This window comes from Zeus faber (genome assembly GCF_960531495.2).
Source record: "Zeus faber genome assembly, chromosome: 15".
In the NCBI taxonomy this organism is placed as follows: Eukaryota; Metazoa; Chordata; class Actinopteri; order Zeiformes; family Zeidae; genus Zeus; species Zeus faber.
This window is the reverse complement of record NC_137194.1, coordinates 21772946-21797359: the sequence shown is the minus strand read 5'-3', so window position 1 is coordinate 21797359 and position 24414 is coordinate 21772946. Positions and strand designations below refer to the sequence as shown.

Here is a 24414-nt window from a genome sequence, read left to right as displayed (position 1 = left end):
TCCAAATCCTCTCGAAACATTGCTGTTTGCTTTCAATAGGGTACATAGATTATTGATCTTTCATTGTGTGAAGGGCAGTGTGTGTTATTCAAATTGAAAATTACAAGTGGGTACAGCGTGGTAGCAGCAGCATCAAACCTGCTTTTGCCGTTTCAGTGCTGTTTGAATGGATTCTAAACCAGAGCACAGGTTGCCTCAAAAGATTCCCTCAAGAGCATGGAACATGTATGTCTTTCTGAAATGCACCTGTTATTGCAGTTCAACTATCTGGTATAATTATCCATGGCAGTATCAGCACTGTAGCTGCATTGATTTTTAATTTGATTAGTTATTGTTTTGTGCACAACAATGCACCACTGTCTTGTAAGGGTCCGCACAGCCCAGCCTTACATTAGTAATGCTGAGAAGGTAGTGATGGTACTATCCCACTTGCTTGGTGTTCTTAATGGAAAATACTCCAGAGAGAAAGAAAGAGATGGATGGATGGAGCCTTGAATAACAGTCCTGTGTCCTGTTCTGGCTGGATTAGATCGCTCAGGCTCCCTTTAGCAGTAATAGTAGAGATATCACAGTAACGCAGTCTGTGTTGTATCTAGGGCTGGGTTTTGTTTCAAAAAATTATGATACCAGTACCCTTAAAGTGATACCGATACCAATAGAGTACTTCATTCTATACCTCTTTTTCTACTATACCCATCATGTCAATGGAAACATTCAGTTGCATAAAATGCCATCACTCCTTCCAATCCCAATGAATTTTACACCAATATGTTTTGAAAATGTTTAAATGATTGAAATATTTTTTAAATAACTGTACAAAACTGTACAATGAAGTATTTGGGCAGTGTCATTTTAAACCAATAGCCAGCACAGGAGGAATGTGAAGAAAACCTCTTTCACTGTTCATATGGACACCTGACTGTTGTTTTGAGACAGACTTGAAAAATTGTGAACCTACTGTTGTAGCTGCTGCGGTAGTGAGCCAATCACACATCGCATTAAATCAACGAATGCTTGCAGTGTTTGGATGTTTCTATACTACCTGGTGTTGGGTTATTTTGGTTGATACCTTAAAGCTATTGAGTACCATTACCCAGCCCTAGTTGTACGTCATGTTGACATGGTTAGGAGTGAAAACCAAGGTGGGATAGATTCCATGGTTGTTATTTCTTACCAAGGCAGAATGATGTGCATTGCAGTACTGGTTAGGAACTATGGCTGTAGAATATAGGTCTGCTGCTGATTAATTATTACTTAACCCACTGAGTGTTGCTTTAAGCATGACGACTCTTTTAAAGGAGCCTGTTTTCATTCTGACTGCACTGGGACTTGCAAGGAGAGAGAGAAAGAGAATGAGAATGAATGTAAGAACAAAACAAAGGGGGAATAGAAGCCATGGTGGGTTTTCTTTTCGTATGTGTGTGCTCATCGTGTGAGAGAAAGCGAGTTAGCGTTCACATACAGTATGTGCATGCAGTCACGCACTAGTGAGCACAGGCGTGCATATTTGAGTGGATGCGAGTGTACACCCATAAGGACGCTGAGAGCCCTACAGCAGGAGGATCGCCTCCGAGTCCTGACACCAGTGACAAGACTGTGAGCAAAGTAGGATGAGGCCACGGATAGAGACCGAGGTGAACCATACTAAGAGCCACCTGCTGTGGCCATTTGCTCCACTCCATTCTCCACCACACCTGTAGCTGGACCACTGTACGGAGAGTAACAGGCACCGACCTCTCGATGTTCACCCTAGCTGGACTTTGATCACGTATGGGTGGATATGGGTCAGAGGATCCTTAATTGCTATCTTTCACTGACACGGCTAAAAAGAGACAGAGAACTGCGGCTAATAGGCTTGCTGACAGCTCTGTGTGGCAGACGGGGAGACCGTAGGAAATAACAGGAGAAGTGGCCCATGACTCTAATGTAGACTGTCCCTGTGGGGGAACAGACTGAAAACAAATTGCCTGTGTCCCCTCACAGTTTGCCCCATTTTTTAGAGGAATGCTAATGCAGCGTGTGGAGTCTGCCTGCGCGTGTGTGTTGGTTTTTGTGGCGGGTCAGCGGGTCTGTCAGTTTTGAATGCCTGACAGAATGATTAGCAAGACTATATTTTTAGTAAAAAAAAAAAAGGCGGCATTTACACGAGAGGACAGAAGGTGTCGGAATACAAAGCGCTGACCTCTGGACTTTTTCATCCAAGCACCAACTGAATTTGGGCATTGAGGATGGTGGAAGCGAGAGTCGTTTCTTGGAATTTGTTGTTCCCTATGATAACTTACAGAAATCAAAGACCCCCGTTATTCAGCTGCTATTGTGGCAATGGTATTAAACTAAAATGTTATTTGTTAATTGTTGTAAAAATATCTCAGTGATGAGCCCACATAGAGGTCAGTTAAAGTTGGATGCGTCTTGATGGTTCTGGAGTATGGTGAACTTCCACTCAACCCATTCATCAAGTCTTCTCTGCATTTCAGTGCCAGATTGCCAGGAGCAGGACATTTTCCTGTGGCGGAAGGATACAGGCTTTGGCTTTCGAATTCTGGGAGGAAATGAGCCCGGGGAGCCAGTGAGTATCCCTCCACATCTGTCTTTCTATTCAATGCTAACCCTCGTAGTCTACCTTAGGCAGTATGTGGAGTGGGGAGACAGTTTTTAAAGTTATTTTAAGTCAGTGACCTTATTTAAAGTTCATCATGTTTAAAGCTTAAAGTTCATTCAAAGGTCATAAAGTTCATCATAAAACAATAAAAACAGATATACACGCGCAAATACATCATGCTCATTATAAGCCGTGATGGTTTCCCTGTGTGTCCATGCGCGTCGCTGAGTCCCCTCAGAGGTTATCCTTCCATTTTGTTCACATCACTATCTTTTCTTCTCCTGTCTTCCCATTTATTTTTATGCTTTCTTATAGTAGAGTGGTGGTAATTGAAGCTAGTGATCTCTTGAGATTCATACAGATAGCTTGTTAAGAGAAGCAAAGGCCATATCCACAATCCTTTTGGTTGTGTGCCATATATTTGGAGAGCGGAAAACATATCGAGAGACAATGGGTGGGGGGGGTTAAAAGACAGCTGGCTGACGTACTCCAGCCCTTCCCAAGAGGAGCGAGGAGTTGATATTTTCTGCCAAAGATACTGCATACTCCTGTTTCCATACATACAGGACTCCGTAGCCTCACAGTCATTGCCAAAGGCACGCAGCTTCTCCGTGGCCCCGGTGGGATGCAGCCAGTCCTAAACTCAGCTAATTCAGAGTCAGACAATTAGATTTCCGAGCTTGGGTTAAAGTTTGATTAATGGCAGTGTATAATCATTCTGAATAACAATTAAGTAAGGTACTCTTTATTCATTCATATTATTATTGTTGTTGTTGGTGTTGTTGTTGTTGTTGTTGTTGTTATTATTATTATCATTGTTATTATCTCATTGGAGCTTTAGATAGGACATAGTGCGTGTATTCCAGGCGCTAATCTGCTGTGAACATGCATCGTCTTCCTACAGATCTACATCGGACACATCGTGAAGTACGGGGCTGCAGACGAGGACGGCCGCCTGCGCTCCGGCGACGAGCTGATCTGTGTGGACGGCACGGCGGTGGTGGGCAAGTCCCACCAGCTGGTGGTGCAGCTGATGCAGCAGGCCGCCAAGCAGGGCCATGTCAACCTCACCGTCAGACGCAAGAGCTCCGGATACAGCGGTGAGGAGGGCTTGTGTTTACCTTCTGAAACGTACCGTAATATGCATATAACTTACACAGGGTTTGCAGTCATACTCCCGAGGCAGCCCTCCCTTCACCCCTCGCTCCCTTCAACTGATCCTTCTTTTCTTTCTGCTCACCCTCAGGGTCCAAAGGAGAGGGCGACGTACCCCCGTCTCCGGCCTCGTCGCACCACAGCAGCACCCAGGCACCGAGCCTGACGGAGGGGAAGCGCACTCCCCAGGGGAGCCAGAACTCCCTGAACACGGTCAGCTCGGGCAGCGGGTCGACCAGCGGCATAGGCAGCGGCGGCGGAGGAGGCAGCGGCAGCGCGGTCGTCCCCGCCAGCCTGCAGCCCTACGACGTGGAGATCCAGCGCGGGGAGAACGAAGGCTTCGGATTCGTCATCGTGTCGTCTGTCTCTAGGCCCGACGCTGGGACTACCTTCGGTGAGTGGCTCAAAAAAGGTTGCGTTGAATTAGTTGACCTTGCCAATTGATATGTAATAATGTTATTAATTCTCAATTGGTTACAATTAACTCTTCTTTAAATCGTGATTTTGATTCATTGAGTTTTTTAATTTGAAATGTGCATTTCTTACAATTCTCCTTTTCTGAAAATTCATCCCACGCCTGTTTTCTGTATTACTCTCACAATTGTAGACAGCATTGACATTTATATCTCAATATGCTACTAGAAGTGATTGATTCCATCTGGCAGAGTTACACTGTTTTTACAGTTGCTCCTTGCTGAGTTCTCCCCCACTTTACGAGAGAAGGGAAACTGACGGGAGTGCATTTAATGACATGGACTGAGGTCACAAACCTGACTGTCAGATCTGAGGGAGAAAAATCACAGAGAGCATTTGCTCAGGATCAGCTGCGGCTTCATAAAAACACACATCGACATGGATCCAGGCCCCACAGTTGCCCTCAACAATTTACGTAGCATGTCATTGAAGTGTCTTTATGGCATTGTCTGTGCCATTTATATATGAATCCAATAATCCAAATAATTTGTTGCTGATTCTCAGCTGTTGATGCAAATTACTTTAATGATTTAACAAAACCAATGTCACACCGAGGTCCTCCTTACTGTGAGTTGCCATGACAATGTCCTCTTGTTTGTGAGGCTAACATCACGATGATATATTAGCCTCACTAACGCTTGGATAAAATGCTATTGATCAGATGTGTGTAGCGGTGTTGGTTTGGAATAATGCATTATCACCCATGGTGCCACTGGTAGAACTACTTCTTTACCTCCCCCATCTTCAAATCTCCTGGTCTTTAGAGGTTCGCTCTGTCATCCCTCTGTTTTCACTGTTTCCTTTCTCCGCCCCAACTCTACTCACCTTAGAAGGATCAGATGGATGGGTGTTTATCACGTCCATCACGAGTCACTCATGTAGGACAAAAGCTGGAACACTGACAAAAACACAGACAGGGCTCGGAGTGACGGTTCCACTGCGTAGGAGCACTTGATGTTTTGTTGGTTCAATGTTTTCTCTTGCCTCCATCTCTCCATACATCATGCATGCAGAGGCTGCTTTGCTCCAGCCCAGAAAGGCCCATCCCCCCGTTCCCTTTCTTCTCTGGCCTGGATTGCTGTTGTGCTCAGCAGATTGGCTATTAAATCCAATATATTTGTCACAATGTCCCATACCTCATTATTTGGGCTGAGTGGCAAGAGACAAGGGCAGTTGTTAATCAAGACAGAGGGTGAGGAGCTGTGAGGTAAAGCGAGGGATTGTGAAGTGAAGGATGTTGTGAGGGAGAAGCCGCTGATGGGGATCTGCAGGGAGGGAGGAGCGGAGATGCAGAGAACAAGATGGAGGGGGGTCCCAGGGGTCTGTTCACAGCTGCTCAGCAAACAAGACAAGCTGTGTTAAATGTTGTCAATCACGTGGACCTTGAGAAAAACGAAGCTGAAGTCTCATCGGTATACGCGATATGCTGCATACCCTCTTACGTCATGCTCACTCTCTTCACATCTGAAATCATCTTCTCACTCTCTTGCTCTGTGAGCAATAAACAGCCGGGATCTTTCTTAATTTCCCTGAAATTATTAAATCGTAAACACTCTGCACAGTGTTTACTGCGGGTGTGTCCTCATTCATTCCTGGTAAGGAGCGGGGGAAGAGGACAGCGTTTGACTGTGACAGCCACGTTGATAGCCTGTCAGGTGCTGGCTACTGAGGGCTTTGACCAGCGGTGAGGGATTCAGACTCAATTGATTAACACATCAGGGGTACTGAGGCGGATGAAGCAGGGAGGGAGGGGGCCCGTCCTAATCTAACCCACCAAGCTCATTCATTTTTTAAGGGTCGTTAGTGCGTCCTACCCTCCTCTAATGGAGATGCGTTATTTTCATGTGTGCTGATTTCCCTGGGACTTGCAAATTGGTTATCTGCTCTCTGCGGGTGAATGAGCCATGCTGGTGGGGATGATTAACTCTTTCACCCTGTTCTTTTCTCTCCTTCTCCCCTTTCTTTCATTTCCCCTTTCATGTCTTTTTCATTTCCTTTGAAAAAAAACCCCCAAAAAAACCCCACAATCAAATTATTCGATGCACATTCAAACATACACGACCTTGCACCTAAACACCAAACAGCTGGAAATGCTTGTGTGGCCATGCCCCACAAAATAGGCCGCATCATCGAGGGCAGCCCGGCCGACCGCTGCGGGAAACTGAAAGTTGGGGACCGGATCCTGGCCGTCAACTGCTGCTCCATCACCAACAAGTCCCACTCGGACATCGTCAACCTGATCAAGGAGGCCGGGAACACGGTCTCACTTCGTATCATCCCGGGCGACGGTAAGTCTTTCGGCTTTCCGAGCTCCTCCGGGCTGATTTATAATACAGCAACAGGACGTGACTTATTCATGGATGTGGTGGTAGGGAGAGGGCATCGCTGCTCTCCACCAGCTAGAACGCTTTTTACCAACCTGGAAAGAGCTCCAGGAGGGCATGCACCCCGAGTATATGACCGTGAGAGAGTGATTCAGCGAGTGACTCAAGAGGGTGAAGCTGCCCCCAGGTGCAGTTGGAGCACTTTGAATTCCACTTGTGTGTGTGTGTGTGTGTGTGTGTGTGTGTGTGTGTGTGTGTGACGGTTTTCTCTTGCCTCGTGTTTAAAGTGATGTGTTTAAAAAGAAAAACGTCTTGCAACTTTAACTTGTCAGTTTGCGAGGATTAAAAACATGGCTCAAGTCTCATAAGTGCTTCCTGTCAGTGTTAATCTCCCCCAGAAATGTAAAGGCATAATATAACAATATTAAGTACAAGCATTTGGCTCATTGAAGATCCGCATTCTACAGTAAGCTCCTGTTAGGTCAAGCTCCACATCCACAAGGTGTCAGAAGTCAAATATGCGTGGAGGCTCTTAACGGCCCGAATATCTCTCCTCGTCACCAGGGACAGGAAGGAAGTAGAAGCGCACATGCCCACACTTATCAGGAAAAAAACGATTCCCTCGCGTTCTAAATCACCCCGAGACAATCTACGTCGCACGGTACTTAGCGACTGGTTCAATCATAAAGAGAGGGAGAGGAATGAAGAGTGGCCCAGAGGAAGGCAAGCTCTCCCAGGGTAACACAGGGGGATGGAGCACGACAAGACTGAGTCAGATGCTCTTTAACCACGGACTCGTGTCACGGCATGAGAAACCAGCCACGGCGATGACTACGTTGTGTCGCTGAGCTGCTGCTGGTGGCGTCCCGGAGTTCTGTTTGCAAAACCAAAAATATATTTTTACTTTGCGTGTGTGTGTGTGTCTGTTTGAGTGCGTGTGCCTGGGGACTCTCTTGCCTGGAATCCCTTCCCCCCGGAATTGTGGATGAAACGGATGCAGCGAGTGAAAGCATTTATTTTCCTCTTTGTTGTTATTTTTCTTGTAAGTTGCAAAGCAGATGGCAGATGACAGCATCGTACACATTAAGAATCAGGTTGAAGGTTTTGAGGCATTAAACACTATCTATCTATCTATCTATCTACCTATCTATCTATCTATCTATCTATCTACCTACCTATCTATCTATCTATCTATCTATCTATCTATCTATCTATCTATCTATCTATCTATCTACCTATCTATCTATCTATCTATCTATCTATCTATCTATCTATCTATCTATCTATCTATCTATCTATCTATCTATCTATCTATCTATCTATCTATCTATCTATCTATCTATCTATCTATCTATCTACCTACCTACCTATCTATCTATCTATCTATCTATCTATCTATCTATCTATCTATCTATCTATCTATCTATCTATCTATCTATCTATCTATCTATCTATCTATCTATCTACCTATCTATCTATCTATCTATCTATCTATCTATCTATCTATCTATCTATCTATCTATCTATCTATCTATCTATCTATCTATCTATCTATCTATCTATCTATCTATCTATCTATCTATCTATCTATCTATCTATCTATCTATCTATCTATCTATCTATCTATCTATCTATCTATCTATCTATCTATCTATCTATCTATCTATCTATCTATCTATCTATCTATCTATCTATCTATCTATCTATCTACCTACCTACCTACCTACCTACCTACCTACCTACCTACCTACCTACCTATCTATCTATCTATCTATCTATCTATCTATCTATCTATCTATCTATCTATCTATCTATCTATCTATCTATCTATCTATCTATCTATCTATCTATCTATCTATCTATCTATCTATCTATCTATCTATCTATCTATCTATCTATCTATCTATCTATCTACCTACCTACCTATCTATCTATCTATCTATCTATCTATCTATCTATCATCTATCATCTATCTCTCTATCAAATAATAATAATAATCCCTCTTTATTTCTCTACAGAGTCATCCAATGCGTCACTGCTGACGAACGCTGAGAAGATTGCGACCATCACAACCACACACACACCTCAGACAGAGTCCCGGTTGGTAAAAGCATAAATTCCTTTGACGTTGACGTTTTCCTGAACACACCGTGCATCGTTATGAAACCGCTTTTTGAAACCGCTCTTTCTTTTTGCAGGAATAACTCAAAGTCCAAAGGAGCTCCTCCACCTCCCCCGACACAGGCTCAGCCCACGCAGGTAAGAAGGGGCGATTTGACTTTATGTTTTTTTTCCCATCCACTCGTGGGTTTCCGGGATGATGTCAGCTCGTGGTGTTCACCACTCCTCCCTGTGTCGATGAAAGCACTTCCCCCCAAACATTAGTTTGTGGAACGCTTTCATCCAAGTTCAGGAGACGAGCTCAGCCTTCGGAGAGCTGCATGGGGAGGGTTGCACTATTGATGAGTACAGTGGGTTTTCGGTCCAGCCTTTCCGGTGCCCTTGCCTAGTGATCCCCACACTGCTCACAGGCCTATGCACCATTAATTATTCATGACATTTTCTGGTTCTTCCAACGCCATTGAAGGACGCGGCTTGTTTGCACGTAAAGTTAGGACCTTGCTTTATGAATTTCATTTTCGGAGTCTTGTTGAGCCTGCTTTCAATCTTCCAGCATTCCGACACAGTCTTGCAAGATGATAGTCAGAATTCAAGGCTTGTGCTAAAATGTTATACGTCAACATTTTGGTGATTTGGTTGATGAATTTCAATTTTTTAAGGTCTATATAATGACTTTTACCAAGGGAACTAATGAGGAAATCAACAATCACTTGATGAACTTCAAATCACAGATTTCATCCAAAAGGAAGTGATATCTGTTCCACAAGAGAGGGACCTCTACTACTACCTCTACTCCTATCTATGCTAGAAGATGTCATCTGTTATTTGACGTTTATCTCGTAGCACAATCTCTCTTTCTCTCTTTTGATCCATCTGTCTGTCTAACCTTCTCTCGGTCCGCCTTGCTGTCTGTCCGTCCGTCCGTTTTTTACGCCCCAGGATGCTGAGTTCTACTCCGTGGACTTGGAGCGCGACAGTAAAGGCTTTGGTTTCAGTCTGAGAGGAGGGAGGGAGTACAACATGGACCTCTACGTCTTACGACTCGCCGAAGACGGGGCTGCGGTCAGGAACGGCAAGATGCGGGTATGGAGCCACACAAGGGAACTAATCGATGTTCGACATGATGTCGTTGGCACGTCACTCTTTTGTGTTGTTGCACCGGTTGTCATAGTAACCCCTGGCCGCTCCATTTTAGGTGGGAGATGAGATCCTCGAGATCAATGGTGAGAGCACAAAGAACATGAAGCATGCACGCGCCATCGAGCTGATCAAAAATGGAGGCCGAAGAGCGCGGCTGGTCCTGAAAAGGGGCGATGGCTCTGTACCTGAGTACGGTAGGTCCCTGGAGGCTACAGTGTTCTGTCCCTCATCCATTGCCGTCACTAACACTGAACATAGATCTACATTCTAATGTACTATTTTAACAATTCCACCATGACCATGAAGTAGCCATCTTAAACGACCATATCAGTGTCAAATTGAGATTTTTGCTCATTTACTTTCGATGAGAGCTGAGACTTTTAGATTTGTAATCTATTTTGGGGTTGGTGTGTGTCTCTAACCGCGTGGTGAAGGATCCGACCCCTAAAATTCTCTCCTGGTCCCCCTGGCTTTGACAGCAATGCATGTTTTTGTCAAAGTTACTGATTTTAGCCATATTTTGTATTTGTTGAGCAATGGCACTTCTGCCTTTTCAAATGGAAGTCCATTTGTTACCTGGACCAAGAGGTCATTTTAGGGTGGGTTTCTCAGCATATAGTTAGAATTTTCCAAACCCCGAAAGAAATAAAAGTAAATGTAAAAATGAAAGCCAACATCAGTAAATTGATCAGGGGAAATGTGAAATGTGTGTGTGCTGACTATTAAATGGGCAAAAACGTAATTTGACACCGGTATGGTCCTTTAGGAAAGTCCTTTTAACTTTCTGACAGAAGAGTGCCTTGGACTATTGTGCTTTTTTTTGGATTCCCATTTCTGTCTGAGACTAAGACGGGCAGAGTAAATGGTAGTCTCATGATTAATGCAAATGAATGCAAAAAAAAACAACCCAAAAAAACAAATTCACCACTAAACATTTTGCAGCAGATAGATTAATGTTCCTGTTCCCCAGGTTAGCCAATCATTGGATCACTACAGGACGGAGTTGTGATGAAATAGCGGTAAACAAAGGAGTGAATTATTCAGAAGCCATTTGAGACACGTTTGTGGTATGAAACACCGATAATATGTCGCAGAAATAATTTGTAGCTCCCAGAAGCGAAATTTCTGCTGAAGCCTTCGTGGTGTGATTGATGGCAGCAGTCAGATCTCTACTGTGTTTCTGTATTTCCCATGAAGTATCTTTGGGTTTTTACCTCGCCCACTTACTTTACTGAAACCGTTCTCCGCCTCAGCCGGGTGTCCCATATTGGACGATGAGTTATCACCTTCTCTTTCGCAGCAGCACCCCCCCCCCCCCCTCCTTCTCTTCTCTATTTGAGATCTACCGTAAAAACAGTCTCTTCCTCTGTTTTTATTTGTTCTTCTCTTTTCTATTCCTCTTCCTTTCTCTCTTATTCCCTCTTGTCGTCGGGCTCTTCCTCGTCTCTCCAGCGATGATGGCTCCTCATCTCGCTGTTGGTACAATGAGGAATGACAAGATGGGAGAGCCCTGTTTCTACCTAATGGGGCAAAACCAGACCACGGTTTGTAGCCACAAGTCTGTCCCAGTGCAACCTCGCTGTCACCCTGTGATATTCAAACTTAACACACTGGTTAACACACTGCTCTTTCCAGCTCATGCCAACAGCACCTGCTCCACCCCTCTCTGTGTTTCCCTGTGTTTGTGTGTAAAAGGTGTCGTGTGGTGTTTCATCCCCCTTGTCTTGAGTTGTACCCCTCCGAACCTGATACATCCAGCGAACGTCAACACCCGCAAATTTAACTTGGATTGATTCATGTCACCGTCCATTGCTTCAGAGTCACCGCCGAAAGCTCTCTCGCGTGTTGTTTTGTATTTCATTTGTTTTGGTTTTTGTCCCGCTCTCACCAAACGACGCAAACCGATGACCCCCTCTTCCCCCCGCTCATGTCTGCTTGTGTCCAAACCCGCTGCTCCCATAAAGAAAGATCTTATTGAAGCGTTTTTCACTTCAGTGTTACTCAGCCACATGCTGATGTCACACATTTTGGTGCATTTAGTGACCGTTTTTTGTTTAGTTTTGTTTGGTTGTGTTTGGTTGCAACCATATTTGCGTTTGCAACATATTTCTGAAGATGCATGTATGCATGATTTCTATAAATCCCCCCCATTTCCTGTTTATCAATATTGATGCCGAACGCTCAGATTAAATGACACATCACATCTTTGAGCAACCAAACAAAGATCTGAAGTGATGTAGTCACTTTTCAGCTACAAGTACAAGTATGTATGTAGTATGTAACAATGCCTCCCACCTTCATGCCTCACCGAGCTATTTTTCGATCCGTTGACCTTTCTTTATCCTGCTCTCCTGCAGACGGCAGCAATGACGGGAACCCTCCCACACCCGGGGCACAAGACACTGCGGAAGTGAGAAATCTGCCACCCGACAGCCGATATCACACCTCATTGGAGTCCAGTTATCCACCAGACCTTCACAAACCATCACGCCAGGAGGAGGCTGTGTGTGGCCGGGACAGGGACAGAGCCGGGGCCGAGCGGATGGACTACCAGGGCCGGCAATTTACCCCCCACCATCACCACACCTGGAACAACAACCACAGTCAAAGTACCCCCAGACAACAGTCTCCAGACAACCACAACAGCAGCAGCAGCAGTGGAAACAAGAAGAGCAGAGGCCGCAAAGTCAAGAAGTCTGAGTCGGAGAGCGGCATCTCTAAGCTCCTAAAGACTCTGAGGAAGGACGGTTCGGGGAAGAAGGAGAAGGAGAGGGGACGAGAGGTCTCCACCAGCAGCTCCACTTTGGACGGCAGGTCCTCTCGCCAGCGGCGCGGCTCGCTCGACCGTTCCGCGACCGGGAAGCGGAACTCCTCCCCCGACCGCCGGCGAGCCAAGTCGGTGGACCGGCGGGCGGAGCGAGCGCACCGGGAGCGCACGCCCGAGAGGGAGCACGACGACGGGGGGTTCCTCGCCGTCACGCCCGACCGCAAGTCCTACGAGCGCCGGCTCCTGAAGGACCCGCAGACGCCCGGCCGGGTCCAGGAGGCCGCCACCCCGGAACGAGCCGCCAACAACAACGGCGTCTCTTCTTCGCTCCTCGGGGGCTGGACGCCCGACAGAGCCAAGAACAACGGCAACTTCCTGAGGGACTCCTCCTCGGAAGCGTACAGGACGTACGGGACCCCGGAGAGACGGTACCGCACGGAGCGCGACTCTTCCCCGGACAGTACCTATAGCAGAGAGGAGCCGGACTACGCAGCGGCGCCCAGACTGAAGGACTACTACACCATGATGAAGAACAACACCGCGCACAACAACGCCGCCTACAACAACACGGGACACAACAACAACACGGCCGGCCGCAGCCACAACCAGCTTCCCGAGCCCAAGAGGAGGCTGTACAAGGAAAGCCCCAAAGACCTCAGCATCTAGAGCAGAACCCAGACCCCCTCTCCACTCGCTCCTCTACCCGTGGAACGTACCTACCCTACGCTGGAAGTGGACTTCTGAGTACAGGAACCTTTTTTTTGCCATTTCTTTGATTGATCGATACGTTGGTTGCTTGAGTGATCGATCGGTCGGTTGAAATACTTTGATACGTCCCGTGATCCCAGCTGGAGACTCATAAAAACTGCAGTACAATCCTTTCAGTTCATACTGGTTGTTTTCTAATTGTTGAAGTTACTTTGAGCATAACAGAGGTTGTTGTACTGTAGTTACGGTGTTGTGTGTGCCTGCATATAAAAATCAGTGATGTTGCTTTTTGTAGGCATTTCTGATCTCTAAATATTTGTTTCCTCAGAGGTTTGAAATATGCTTCCAATTGTGGTAATTTGTTCTTCTAACCGACAGGCTTCTTTTAACCATGTTTTTAGATGTCTTTTCAGCTCATGAGTTGCATTAATAAATGAACAATAGCACAAGACACCGACAGTTCACAAGTACTGTGAACGTGATGCTGGACTTTAGGTAAAAGGAAAAAATGTAATATCTGATGATAAAAACTAGATTGAAAAATATATGTAATATATTTTTTTGGCGTTTGCTCACTATTTATTTTTAATTGGCACATATTTTGAGCAAGCTTTATCAATAGTCAAAAGGACCAAGGTATAAATATACACCATACCTGGAGAAGCATGGTATAGCCCGACTAGATTTGTGTGGAACCTGTTGTCTGTGTGGCAGCTAACCCTCATTTTTCCCCAAAACACACCCACATTCCTTTTCTGCGTTTTTTAAGAGAATAAATCAGGAAAGATCATCTGGATATTGACAGATGTCACTGGCTTCCCACCATACGGATACCTCACAGTGTGTAGAGATTTGGCTTAGCGGGGGAACCTGATTAACCTGAGGCAACGTTCATTGCTCATCATGGTCAGAGAATTAGATAAATGATAAATCAATGCTGTAACCGGGTGTTAGATGCCATTTTTCGATTGCAATAATTGGATTTCAGTGATGTGTCAAAAAAGGTGAAATGTTTCTGGTACACCGAGGAAATCTGAGCCTGCGCTCCGATCCCCGGCGTCAAGGGGAATCCTAAAACCCTTTCATCCCGTTCAGAAGCTGTGTTTGAACACCGACCGTTCCCCTCGAGGGCCCGGTGGGAGCGAGGGCCACGTGGTTGTCCAGGGACACGCCTCGTCAAAGTAACACGTGTTCCGGTACAGAAGTCAAATGATCTGCCGTCCTGAGCCATTCTGTCACACCACTGGAGTCTGACTGCTGCTTTATGACGTGTTTTTGTGTGTGTTCTCTGTTTTAAGTTTCACTAAAGAACTAAGAAGATATTGGATAACCACCACACATGCATTGTTTTATCACTGTCGTTGCCATGGTACTGTATTTAAAAAAAAAAAAAAAAAAAAAAAAGAGAGAGAGAGGAAAAATGGAAGAAAATCATTAACCTGTTGGCCATCACATGTAAAGAATTTTAATATGTAAGTAATAGGAACCTGTTAAGGATTAAAATGTTGCCTTTTTCTTGTACAAAAGAGAAATTTATGAGAAACCTCTGAAGTGAGGAATGTGATATTGTGTTTATATTTCTGAAAATGGACCTGATGATTCATGGGAAATATGCTGATTTGCTCTGAGTCAGGTATGTAAAGACACTAAAATGAAAGACTGTATTTGGTCAAAAAGAAGCTGTTTGATGGTTTGAATCTCTCTCTATGGTTAGCCTGCCTTTGTATTATAAAGCACTTGTATGCAGTCTGTGTTCTTATTAAGCATTATTTCTTGCAACGTGCTCCAGACATAATGCTGTCTCTGTGTTGATAAAAGCAGTACATGTATATGGGCCAATCTTTTTTTATAAAACTATGCATATATAAATACTACATTGTTCATAGCTTTATTTGACCCATGAAGCTATACATAACATTAGTCTAAGTACAAGTAGATGTGGACTTATCCAATAAAGCTTCTTTCCTTGAAATGGATCACACTGTATATGTAGCTATCAAAAGAAGTCTGTGAATGCTATTTTTATTATCAAATAAAGTTTTCCATACAAAATTAAAAATGATTTCATATTTTTGCAAAGCCACTTTTATTCAATAGTTTTTTTTCCCACCCCATTAAATGAAATTATACAAATGTGTCAGTACACATTACTTAGTATGTCAAATCTGAAATAGTAACTGAGGAGTTTAATTAGGATATATACAGTGTATATAACTTATAGTATATATGTACTGTATATACTGTATGTATATATATATATATTAGGTACATGTTGGTAGATGACTGGATAATTTTCCACTCTGTTTCCCTGTTTCCCTATTTTGTTTTTACAAGCAGAGCTGTCACAGTTTATAATATATTTGAAGTGAATATCAACAGAGTGTTGACAGCATTGACAAGGTGCTGATAAGCGCTGGCAGGCTGACATATTTGAACTGTACAACAAACACTCTATTGCTGGGAAATGTGGAAGATGTTACTAGCATAATATTCAGAATAATTTCATCATTTATTAGTCAATAGTACAATATGTGTTTAACAGAATGAACTATACGACCAGCTACATTTTGATATCAGACCAAACATTTCTCAAGACAGACAAGACTCAATCATACATACCTCATATTTTGGGAAATTGTAGGTCATGAAGACCACAAGATTGAAAGAAATGCATATTCCATATAAATCACATAGTCCATCATGCAATGCAATTGTTTACGGGCCACAGATATTATTATATGACACTTTTCTGCATAACCAAGTATTTGGTGTATTTAAATCTGAGAATATTTGCAGTATATCGGCATGAAAGGACAAATGGAGTAATTCTTCAGCAATAAATCTGGCGATGGATGGATCGATTGATTTAGTGTTGTTTACCTCAATCTCTCGATTGGACCTTGATTTGAGTGGTCTGGTCATTTAGAACATCTGTATTCCGGGAGGCACCCGGTCGTAGGATCGTTGCCATAGCGACACAAGGAGGTCACTACGAGAGAAATCTCAAGGTGTTTGTTTATGCGTTCTGCAAACACTTAATCCCAGCCGAACCCAGAGGAGAGGGAGCGACATGATATTGATCTGATTGGATTTGAACATACGAATGACTCGTACACAAAATGCTCAGTTCACAGTACCTTCATGAGCACTAATATGTAGAGCCACTTCTTCAAGCATTTTGTGAAGCAGAATTATTTGTCTTCAAAAATGTCTTTCTACTTTTCTGTGTGTGTGTGTGTGTGTGTGTGTGTGTGTGTGTGTGTGTGTGTGTGTGTGTGTGTGTGTGCGTGTGTGCGTGTGTGTGAGAGAGAGAGAGAGACAGGGAGAGTGAGAGAGAGAGAGAGAGAGAGAGAGAGAGAGAGAGAGAGAGAGAGAGAAAGTATTAGTGTGTGTGTGCGTGTGCGTGTTGTCCGGAGTAATTGTTAACCAATAAGGCTTCCTAAAATCATCTCAACATTTATAATCTGACATGTCTTTGCCCGTGTCGACCTAATTCGCATGCAGCAACGGATGAAGTGATATGCTGTCTGTCTCTACGATTATTCGTGACGTAATCCTTCAGATCTTACTCCAAGGTGACCTGTGACTGGACCGGGGCTACACTGGCCCCCGTGAGCAGCGTTATTTAAGAAACCGACACATTCACTAATTAATCACATGATGCATTTTGAATAGGTAATTCACATTTATTCATTTGGTTAAATATACTACAATCATTTGTAACTTTCCACCCCCAACCGTAAGTAAAACATAAACAGGGATTTTAATTTGCAAAGTGCGTTTTATTTTACGTTGCCTTGATTACATGCCTCTACATTCAAAAATAAGCCAGTTACATATAGGATCCAACTGTAAAAGATTAATATGTTTTTTTTCCCTTTCATGTCAGGAAAAAAGAAAATCTCACTGTTACGTTGGACTCTGTACATACAGAAACAACTTTGTAGTGGGCTGCCCCTTCTTGCAACTGTCTTTAGGTCGAACCAAATGGTTTGTAGAGATACAAAAAGGAAGTTATTTCTGTAGACGTTAGCCGTCAGTGGGTTCCCGGGGCGAGCAGGTGTCTTCTTCTTGAATGCCGGATCGCAGGACCTCCGTGTGCCGGCCCACTTACGCGGGAGACACGGAGCTGGAAGACACGGAGGAGGCCTCGGTCTTGGAGGCGGTGGTGGAGGCTCCCTCCTCCTCCTCGAAGGGATTCTTCCCACAGCACAGAGTGGTGATCATGCAGTGGCGGAACTGCTTATTCATGCAGATGTAGATCATGGGGTTGTAGATGGCAGAGCTCTTGGCAAAGAAGGCGGGGATGGTCATGAAGACGGGTCCAAATTCGCTTCCCTGGTGTGTGAAGATGAACCAGGCCACGCTGGCGTAGGGCAGCCAGCATATCAGGAAGCCGATGACCATGATGACGACCATGCGGCTGACCTCCCTTTCGGCCCTCTGGGTGGTCTCGGACTCCTGCTGGGCGGCGGCGGCGTCCTTGACGGCGCAGAGCAGGCGGCCGTAGCAGAAGAAGATGATCGTCAGGGGGATGCTGAAGTGGCACACGAACATGTAGATGACGAAGGACTCGTTGTTGTAGCCGGGGGCGCGGGTGTAGTAGTCAATGCCGCACGAGCACTGCATCCCCTCGGGGATGTAGCGAGACCAGCCGAAGAGAGGGGGCACAGAGCAAGCGCAGGCCATCAGCCAGGTGAAGCTCACGCCCATGACGGCGTGGTTCTCTCCGAAGCGGAAGTTGCTGATGGGTTTGCAGACGACCACCCACCTCTCGACAGCCAGGACGACGAGGGACCAGAGGGCAATCTCACCGCCGAGGGTAGCAAAGAATCCTTCGAGGTTGCAGCCGGTGCGGCCGAGGACGAAGTAGCCGTGCATGGAGGTGTACATCGTGGTGGTGAACCCCCCGATCACCATGAAGAGGTTGGCCACCGCCAGGTTGAGCAGGATGTAGTTTAGAGGGGTCCTCAGCTTCTTGTGTTCCATGGTGACGTACAGGGTCAGGAAGTTGACGGGGAAGCCGACGAGGATGAGGAAGAACATGTAGGCAGCAAGCATAGAGAAGGCCGCCGGGTTGACAAGGTAGTACTGAGGGTAGTCATACGGGCTCCTGACGATGCCGGTGGTGTTCACCATGGGGACATAGAAATCGGGTCCCTCTGTGCCGTTCATGGTTGCGGTTGGAGGTCAGCCCTTCGGTGGTGTTGTTTCTTCTGGCTGTACACAACAGTGATGGAGAGGGGCTTTGCTACAGATGGACCCGGGTGCCGCCGCCTGTGCTTTTAAAGGCGCACCTTGGATTATAACTTTCCAAATCAGTCAGCACAAAGTGATTTAGGCCACAGTTAATATCTAATCCAGCCACCACTGCACAACATAACTGAACACTCATCAAGATATTAAGGTTATGCCTGCTCACACCTGTCCCGTCAACGTTTACTCAAAAGCACCACCACTGCAAGTGAAAGTCTTTGGCAAATAGCAATGCAGTGCATTAAAAAAAAGAAAAAGTATTCCCCATCATGATGACTGGAATATTGCCAGTTATCATGTCGTGTGTCAAACCTTTATCTCCACTCAGTGGCTGCACAACCCTAACTAAAAGCTGTTTATTCTAATAATAATAATAATAATAATAATAATAATAATAATAATAATAATAATAATAATAATTATTATTATTATTATTATTATTATTATTATTATTATTATCATTATTATTATTATAAGAAACTTGAACTACTATTACTACTATTCAAATAATAATAATAATATTAATATAATCATAAATATACTAATATTCTATTATTAATATATCATTAATAATTATAATTACTTATAAGTATTATAAATAATAATTTATATACTTATAATCAATATAATAATAATAATAATAATAATAACAATAATAATAATAATTATAATAATAAATATTATTATTATGTAATAGATAATATTTTAATGTAATATTTTTTATTCGTAGTAGTATTAGTATTGGTAGTAGTAGTAATGGTATTGTTAAAACAATAATAACAATAATAGTAATTATTATTATTATTTTTGTTATTATTATTATTGTTATAACAATATTGCTACAAATAATAATAAATAATAATAATAATAATAATAATTGATAATAATAATAATAATTATTATGAAATAGATAATATTTGTATGTATTTATTTTTATTGGTATTAGTAGTAGTAGTATTAGTAGTAGTAATGGTACTGTTAATAATATAATATAATAATAATACAAATTTATTATTAATAATAATAGTAATAATAATAATAATAATAATAATAATAATAATAATAATAATAATAATTTTGTTATTATTATTATTATTATTATTATTATTATTATTATTATTATTTATTATTATAGCAATACTGCTACTACTAATAATAAAAATGATAATAATAATAATAATAATTATTATTGTTATTATGAAATAGATAATATTTGTACGTATTTCTTTTTAGTGGTAGTAGTAGTAGTAGAAGTCGTAGTCGTATGAAAACAAGTTTAGGCCACTTTGTATAACAAAATCACAAATGCAAGCATGTGTCCACACACATACTTTACTTATACATATGAACATAATGATAAATTTTTTTTGGATAAAATAATATTTTTAACAACAAGAGAAAAATACAGAAGTAACACAGCCATGCAATCCTTTATCAAGTTAGATTTTCTTTCAGTTAAATGTAAGGTGGTACGTGAGCGACCACTAATAGTTTGAGGTCACAGTGTTTGCAGCGGGGTGTTAAAGGGCCATGACCATCTTATCGTCCCGCGAAGGGCTCAGCACTTTCCTAATGGGTGTTGTATTAAAGAGATTTGGAGCTTATGGTTTAGAGCTTTCTCTCACAGGCCTGTCATGGATTTAGCGCCACAGAGCTCTGCTGGCTGCTCCATGTAGGCTCTGCACAATTTATCGGTGCCGGTGAAACAGAAAAGAGCCAGAACGCCAAAGGCATGCGTCGCTTTTGACCATTCACGACTTCCGGGCGGATAAAAAGGATTTCTATTCAATCAATTGTGTGCATGTTATTTTAAAGACAAGCAATAGAAATTGGGCTGTGCTTTATTTTCTTATGCATAGCTATTTAACAGAGATTGGAATAGAACACACAAAGAGACGTCAACGAGAAATATAGTTTATATATTAGATCGATAGATTTTGGTTCCATCATCAGCACAGTGGCAGCTCCTCATCCCGGGTCAACGGGTCAAAAGGGAAGAGGCAATGGGGTTGAATGGGGCACACTAGGTTGAATTAACAAAATATACAAAAATAAAAATAAAGGTAAAACAAAGATGTTGTGTAACTGTGCATTTTCACAATTATTGATTTTAATAATCGTACGTTAAACCCAACAAGTCGATTGTAATGTAAATGAGGCGGCAACATAGCCACTCATTTAGTTACAGAATGAAAAATGAAAATTTGACAGTGATTGTGTAAGATAAAATAAACATTTTAGATAAACAAAAGAGGAAACCATTATAATAATAATAATAATAATAATAATAATAATAATAATAATAAGGCCCTCGGCCGTACAAGTATGGACAATATCGTAAAATACTGAAATTATTGCTGAAATGTGTTAAAGGTTATTATAACTGTTTATTATAAGTGTTTTCTGTGGGGGTTCTCCTGGGAAGCGTCTCTCTCTGTAGCAGCGCTCAAAGCACTCAGAGGTCGCTCGGTGGGATTGAACATGTCCAGCCCAAACACAGTCTAAAAGTCGCCCAATCCGCCAAATTACAACCAAATGGCCGAAAACCGCCAACCGTCGGGGGGGGGGGGGAGACAGCTTTCATTTGGAGGGCGCGGGGACGCGATCGCTCCCTTTTGTAAAAGTCCGTTTCTTCAAAAACCCACCGCAAATCGCATGAACCCTCCCAACGCGACTTCTCCCGGTGTGGGGGCACCAATCGGGCGGGAAAAAACGTCCCGATCTGGCAACACTGCTCAAGTGCAGTTGTACGCATGCGCGGTTACCCCGCCCGAGCGCGCTGTCGGAGTTTCTCGGGCCGGGATGTGTTCGGGTTTCGGGGTTTCGGGGTTTTGGGGTTCGGGGCTCGGGGCTCGGGTGGAAGCAGAGGTGACAGGAGGGGTTGTTGAAATAAGAGTTTTGTTTGGGTTGAGCGAAAAAACAAAAAAAAAAATACCGGTGAATGCGTCCACAGCTGCAGCTCCAGAGCCGCGGCCCTGCGGCCCAGTGGCGCTCTCTGCTTGAATGTAGGTCAACCTCGCCCCCTAGTGGCGGCATAATGTCACGACAACTTTGACTTATACTGTACAGTATGCTTCCCTATCATGATGCCGTTATGTTTGGGCCATTTAACTCGGAACTGGGAAATAGAAGGCTCCTTTGTTTTAGCAATTAAAAAAATGCAATGTTTATTATTATTATTATTATTATTATTATTGCTATTATTATTAATAATAATAATTGTAAGCATTTCTACCTGTAATAATTAAGTCACAGAATGTTGATCTGTTTATCTATTCATTAACTTCATGGTTGCAGAGCCTCTGTAACCATATATTAGCTGGGATAAACCTCAGCCATCTGTAACAGGGCTGAGATTTATCCCAACTTGAGGCGCTGGACAATTATGACATTCTAGTACAGCGCAAGGTTTTTTACACACACACACACACACACACACACACGCACACAATCAGGGTTCACAATTAGTCCTACCTGCCTTTATTTTTGAGGCACAAAGAAAATACATCACCGGGGACAAAAATAATGCAAATACAAGGAGAAACAACTCCCTTCAAATTAAATAAACAACCTGTCAATTCCTGGCATTAATTCCTGGGATTTGTGACGTGATAAGAAGAGGGAAAAATAACACATACATTCACACGCACAAATTATTCTGATATGAGAACGGCCTTTAAAAACATTTTGTATGATCTCTGTGACTTGTACGGCGCAGGTGTTGAACGCCCCTGCCAGGGTTCGTTCAAAGGAGCTGGAGACGGTTGGTTTGCCTGAAGCAGACTGACACGCCTACAGCTCGACAGCCAATTGAGTGCCGTGCAGGAATACCTGAGATCCATCCCAAAATGTCACTGTGATTTTAGATTTCTTGTTCTCTATAACTACATGCTTTTAAAACTTAGGATGCAATGCCCAGTTCATTTTAAACTGCACAACACACACCAGAATCAGAATGACTTTAGGTGAAATGACATGTACGACAAATAAGTCATGGTGAGGTTTTGTGCGTTACTTCATACGATTAGCGTTTAAGAAAGCTTAACAGTGAGGAAATAGAAAAGTATATTTTTTTAATAATAAATTAAATATAATAAAAAGTAAGGTAAAAAAAGTGTTACAGAAAATAATTCAATAACCTTACATATCGTTGGAAGGCCCTAAAAATTTATAGGAAAAATGGGTTCCAAGTTTGGAATTTAGAGTCCCTGATACCTTGTCTTCACTCCAGATTTTCTCAAAAGTTTGCCTACTTCTGATCGATTGATTTGTTTTGTTGTTGTTGTTCCCTTATGTGTGTGTGGATATTTCCGAGAGTGCTGTTATTTTTTTCTTTATTTTTTGTGAATGTTCATCCACATCCACAGTGTACTGACAGCTTGCTCGATTGATTCACTGTGGCAGGCTTTCACAGGCCCGATCTTTATATTCTTGCCAGGAAAGGCGGATCCCGCCACCAACAATGGGAAGTGTGTAGAGGAGCACATGCATAAAGCAAATGCATTGAAAGGCTTTTCTTATATAGTGCTAGATGAAGGAATATGGAATCAAATATGGAATTTCTTAACAAAATAAAGCTACAGATGATCACTTTAAACACATCTGCCTCTTTGGTAGGGGTGAGAAACGTCCCATCGGTTTAGAATTCAGGCCGTTAACACACAACAATAACAATCCCCACTGGGTTTGGCAAAACACTGCGCTGGTTCTCGTGTTCCTCAAGTTTTTCATACCAAATCGTTGTCTCACGGATTAAACTTCCATCACATCCGTCTTTCAAAACAGTCGCGTCTGTCGGCCCAACTTCCGCTTTTGTTTTTGCACTTGGAGATGACTGTGTTTTCTAGGGGACAAATCAGTGGGCAGAGTGTGATGCTCTGTCACTCCGCCCACTGCGTCTCTTGCTGAGTGACCGGTGGAGAAGGGAACATCGCACACCACCAGCTCCCACATACATTTCACACAGAGGGTTGTACACCATTGGTCACATCGGAGCACCCGGCGGCACATTCAGATGACGAAAGCAAAGTTATTCAATGTCCCAGTCTTTAAAAAAAAAAAAAAAAAAAAAAAAAAAAAAAAAGTTTTCATTTGACTCATCACTTATAAAACTTTAATTGAATCCTTGAATACAACATAAAACTCAAGGTTGTTTATGTGTATGATCAAAAGTATTTTTTTTCCATTGTTCGTGCATAGTTTATCAGTGTGATCATTGATGCTCTGATACTTAAAGTGGTAATCTGTAAGATTATTTTGTAAAAAAAAATATATATATATAAATATATATATATAGTCTAGCTTTCACTTTATGAGAGAGCCATTCTGACTCCGCCCTTCCCGGCGAGACGGAAAAGACCAGGCGCACACCCAAATAAGGAACAGCGCCCTCGATGAAAAGATATCCCCACCACCTCGGGCGTCCAAGAAAAATAAAAATGAACACAAATCAATTGAGGGTATTGAGGGTAAATGTTAAAAAAGAAATAACTTTGTAGTAAGAAATCTGAAATTCTGAGAACAAAGGCAACCATATGGATTGCGACTTCAACGTATGAAAAAAGGCTAATATTCTTCTCAAATATTTATTCGAGAATAGTCAACCGAGTCGAGTGACCCAATTGACTATTGCCTCCCGTTACATCGGGTTGTAGATACAAACAGGACCACACCTGGAACACAGTTGAGCATTCGCTGTTTCACTTTAGACATATCCAGAAATCAGTGCAGACAGGGCGGCTTCTGGTGCTGAACACTCCGGAAGCATTCTGGCCAGTAGTGGGCGCCGTCCCCCGCATGAGTGAAAAAAAAAAAAAACACCTTGCATGTGTACGCTTTCCCCCTTCAGGAAATCTCCAGCGGCGTCC

At 43.0% G+C, this 24414-nt stretch overlaps 2 protein-coding genes across 2 annotated transcripts in view; one reads left to right on the top strand and one right to left on the bottom strand.

Annotated features, from left to right (window-relative positions):
* The window catches only part of LOC307241563 (membrane-associated guanylate kinase, WW and PDZ domain-containing protein 1-like), a gene marked incomplete at its 5' end in the record, with an annotated part of 85779 nt that extends 70449 nt beyond the window's left edge, over positions 1–15330 (top strand). Inside the window, 9 exons of the mRNA XM_080015729.1 lie at positions 2478–2569; positions 3507–3702; positions 3849–4151; positions 6352–6519; positions 8574–8655; positions 8754–8814; positions 9616–9759; positions 9872–10010; positions 12174–15330. Coding sequence (XP_079871855.1) covers positions 2478–2569; positions 3507–3702; positions 3849–4151; positions 6352–6519; positions 8574–8655; positions 8754–8814; positions 9616–9759; positions 9872–10010; positions 12174–13249 — 2261 coding nt within the window. The 3' untranslated portion in view covers positions 13250–15330. The remainder of the gene's footprint in view (positions 1–2477; positions 2570–3506; positions 3703–3848; positions 4152–6351; positions 6520–8573; positions 8656–8753; positions 8815–9615; positions 9760–9871; positions 10011–12173) is intronic.
* Positions 15331–17401: 2071 nt separating this feature from the next.
* LOC307241101 (rhodopsin) lies at positions 17402–18466 on the bottom strand (the record flags this gene model as incomplete). Its single annotated transcript, XM_080015104.1, has 1 exon — positions 17402–18466. One exon carries the CDS (start codon positions 18464–18466, stop codon positions 17402–17404), a length of 1065 nt encoding a protein of 354 aa, XP_079871230.1.
* Positions 18467–24414: the final 5948 nt, after the last annotated feature.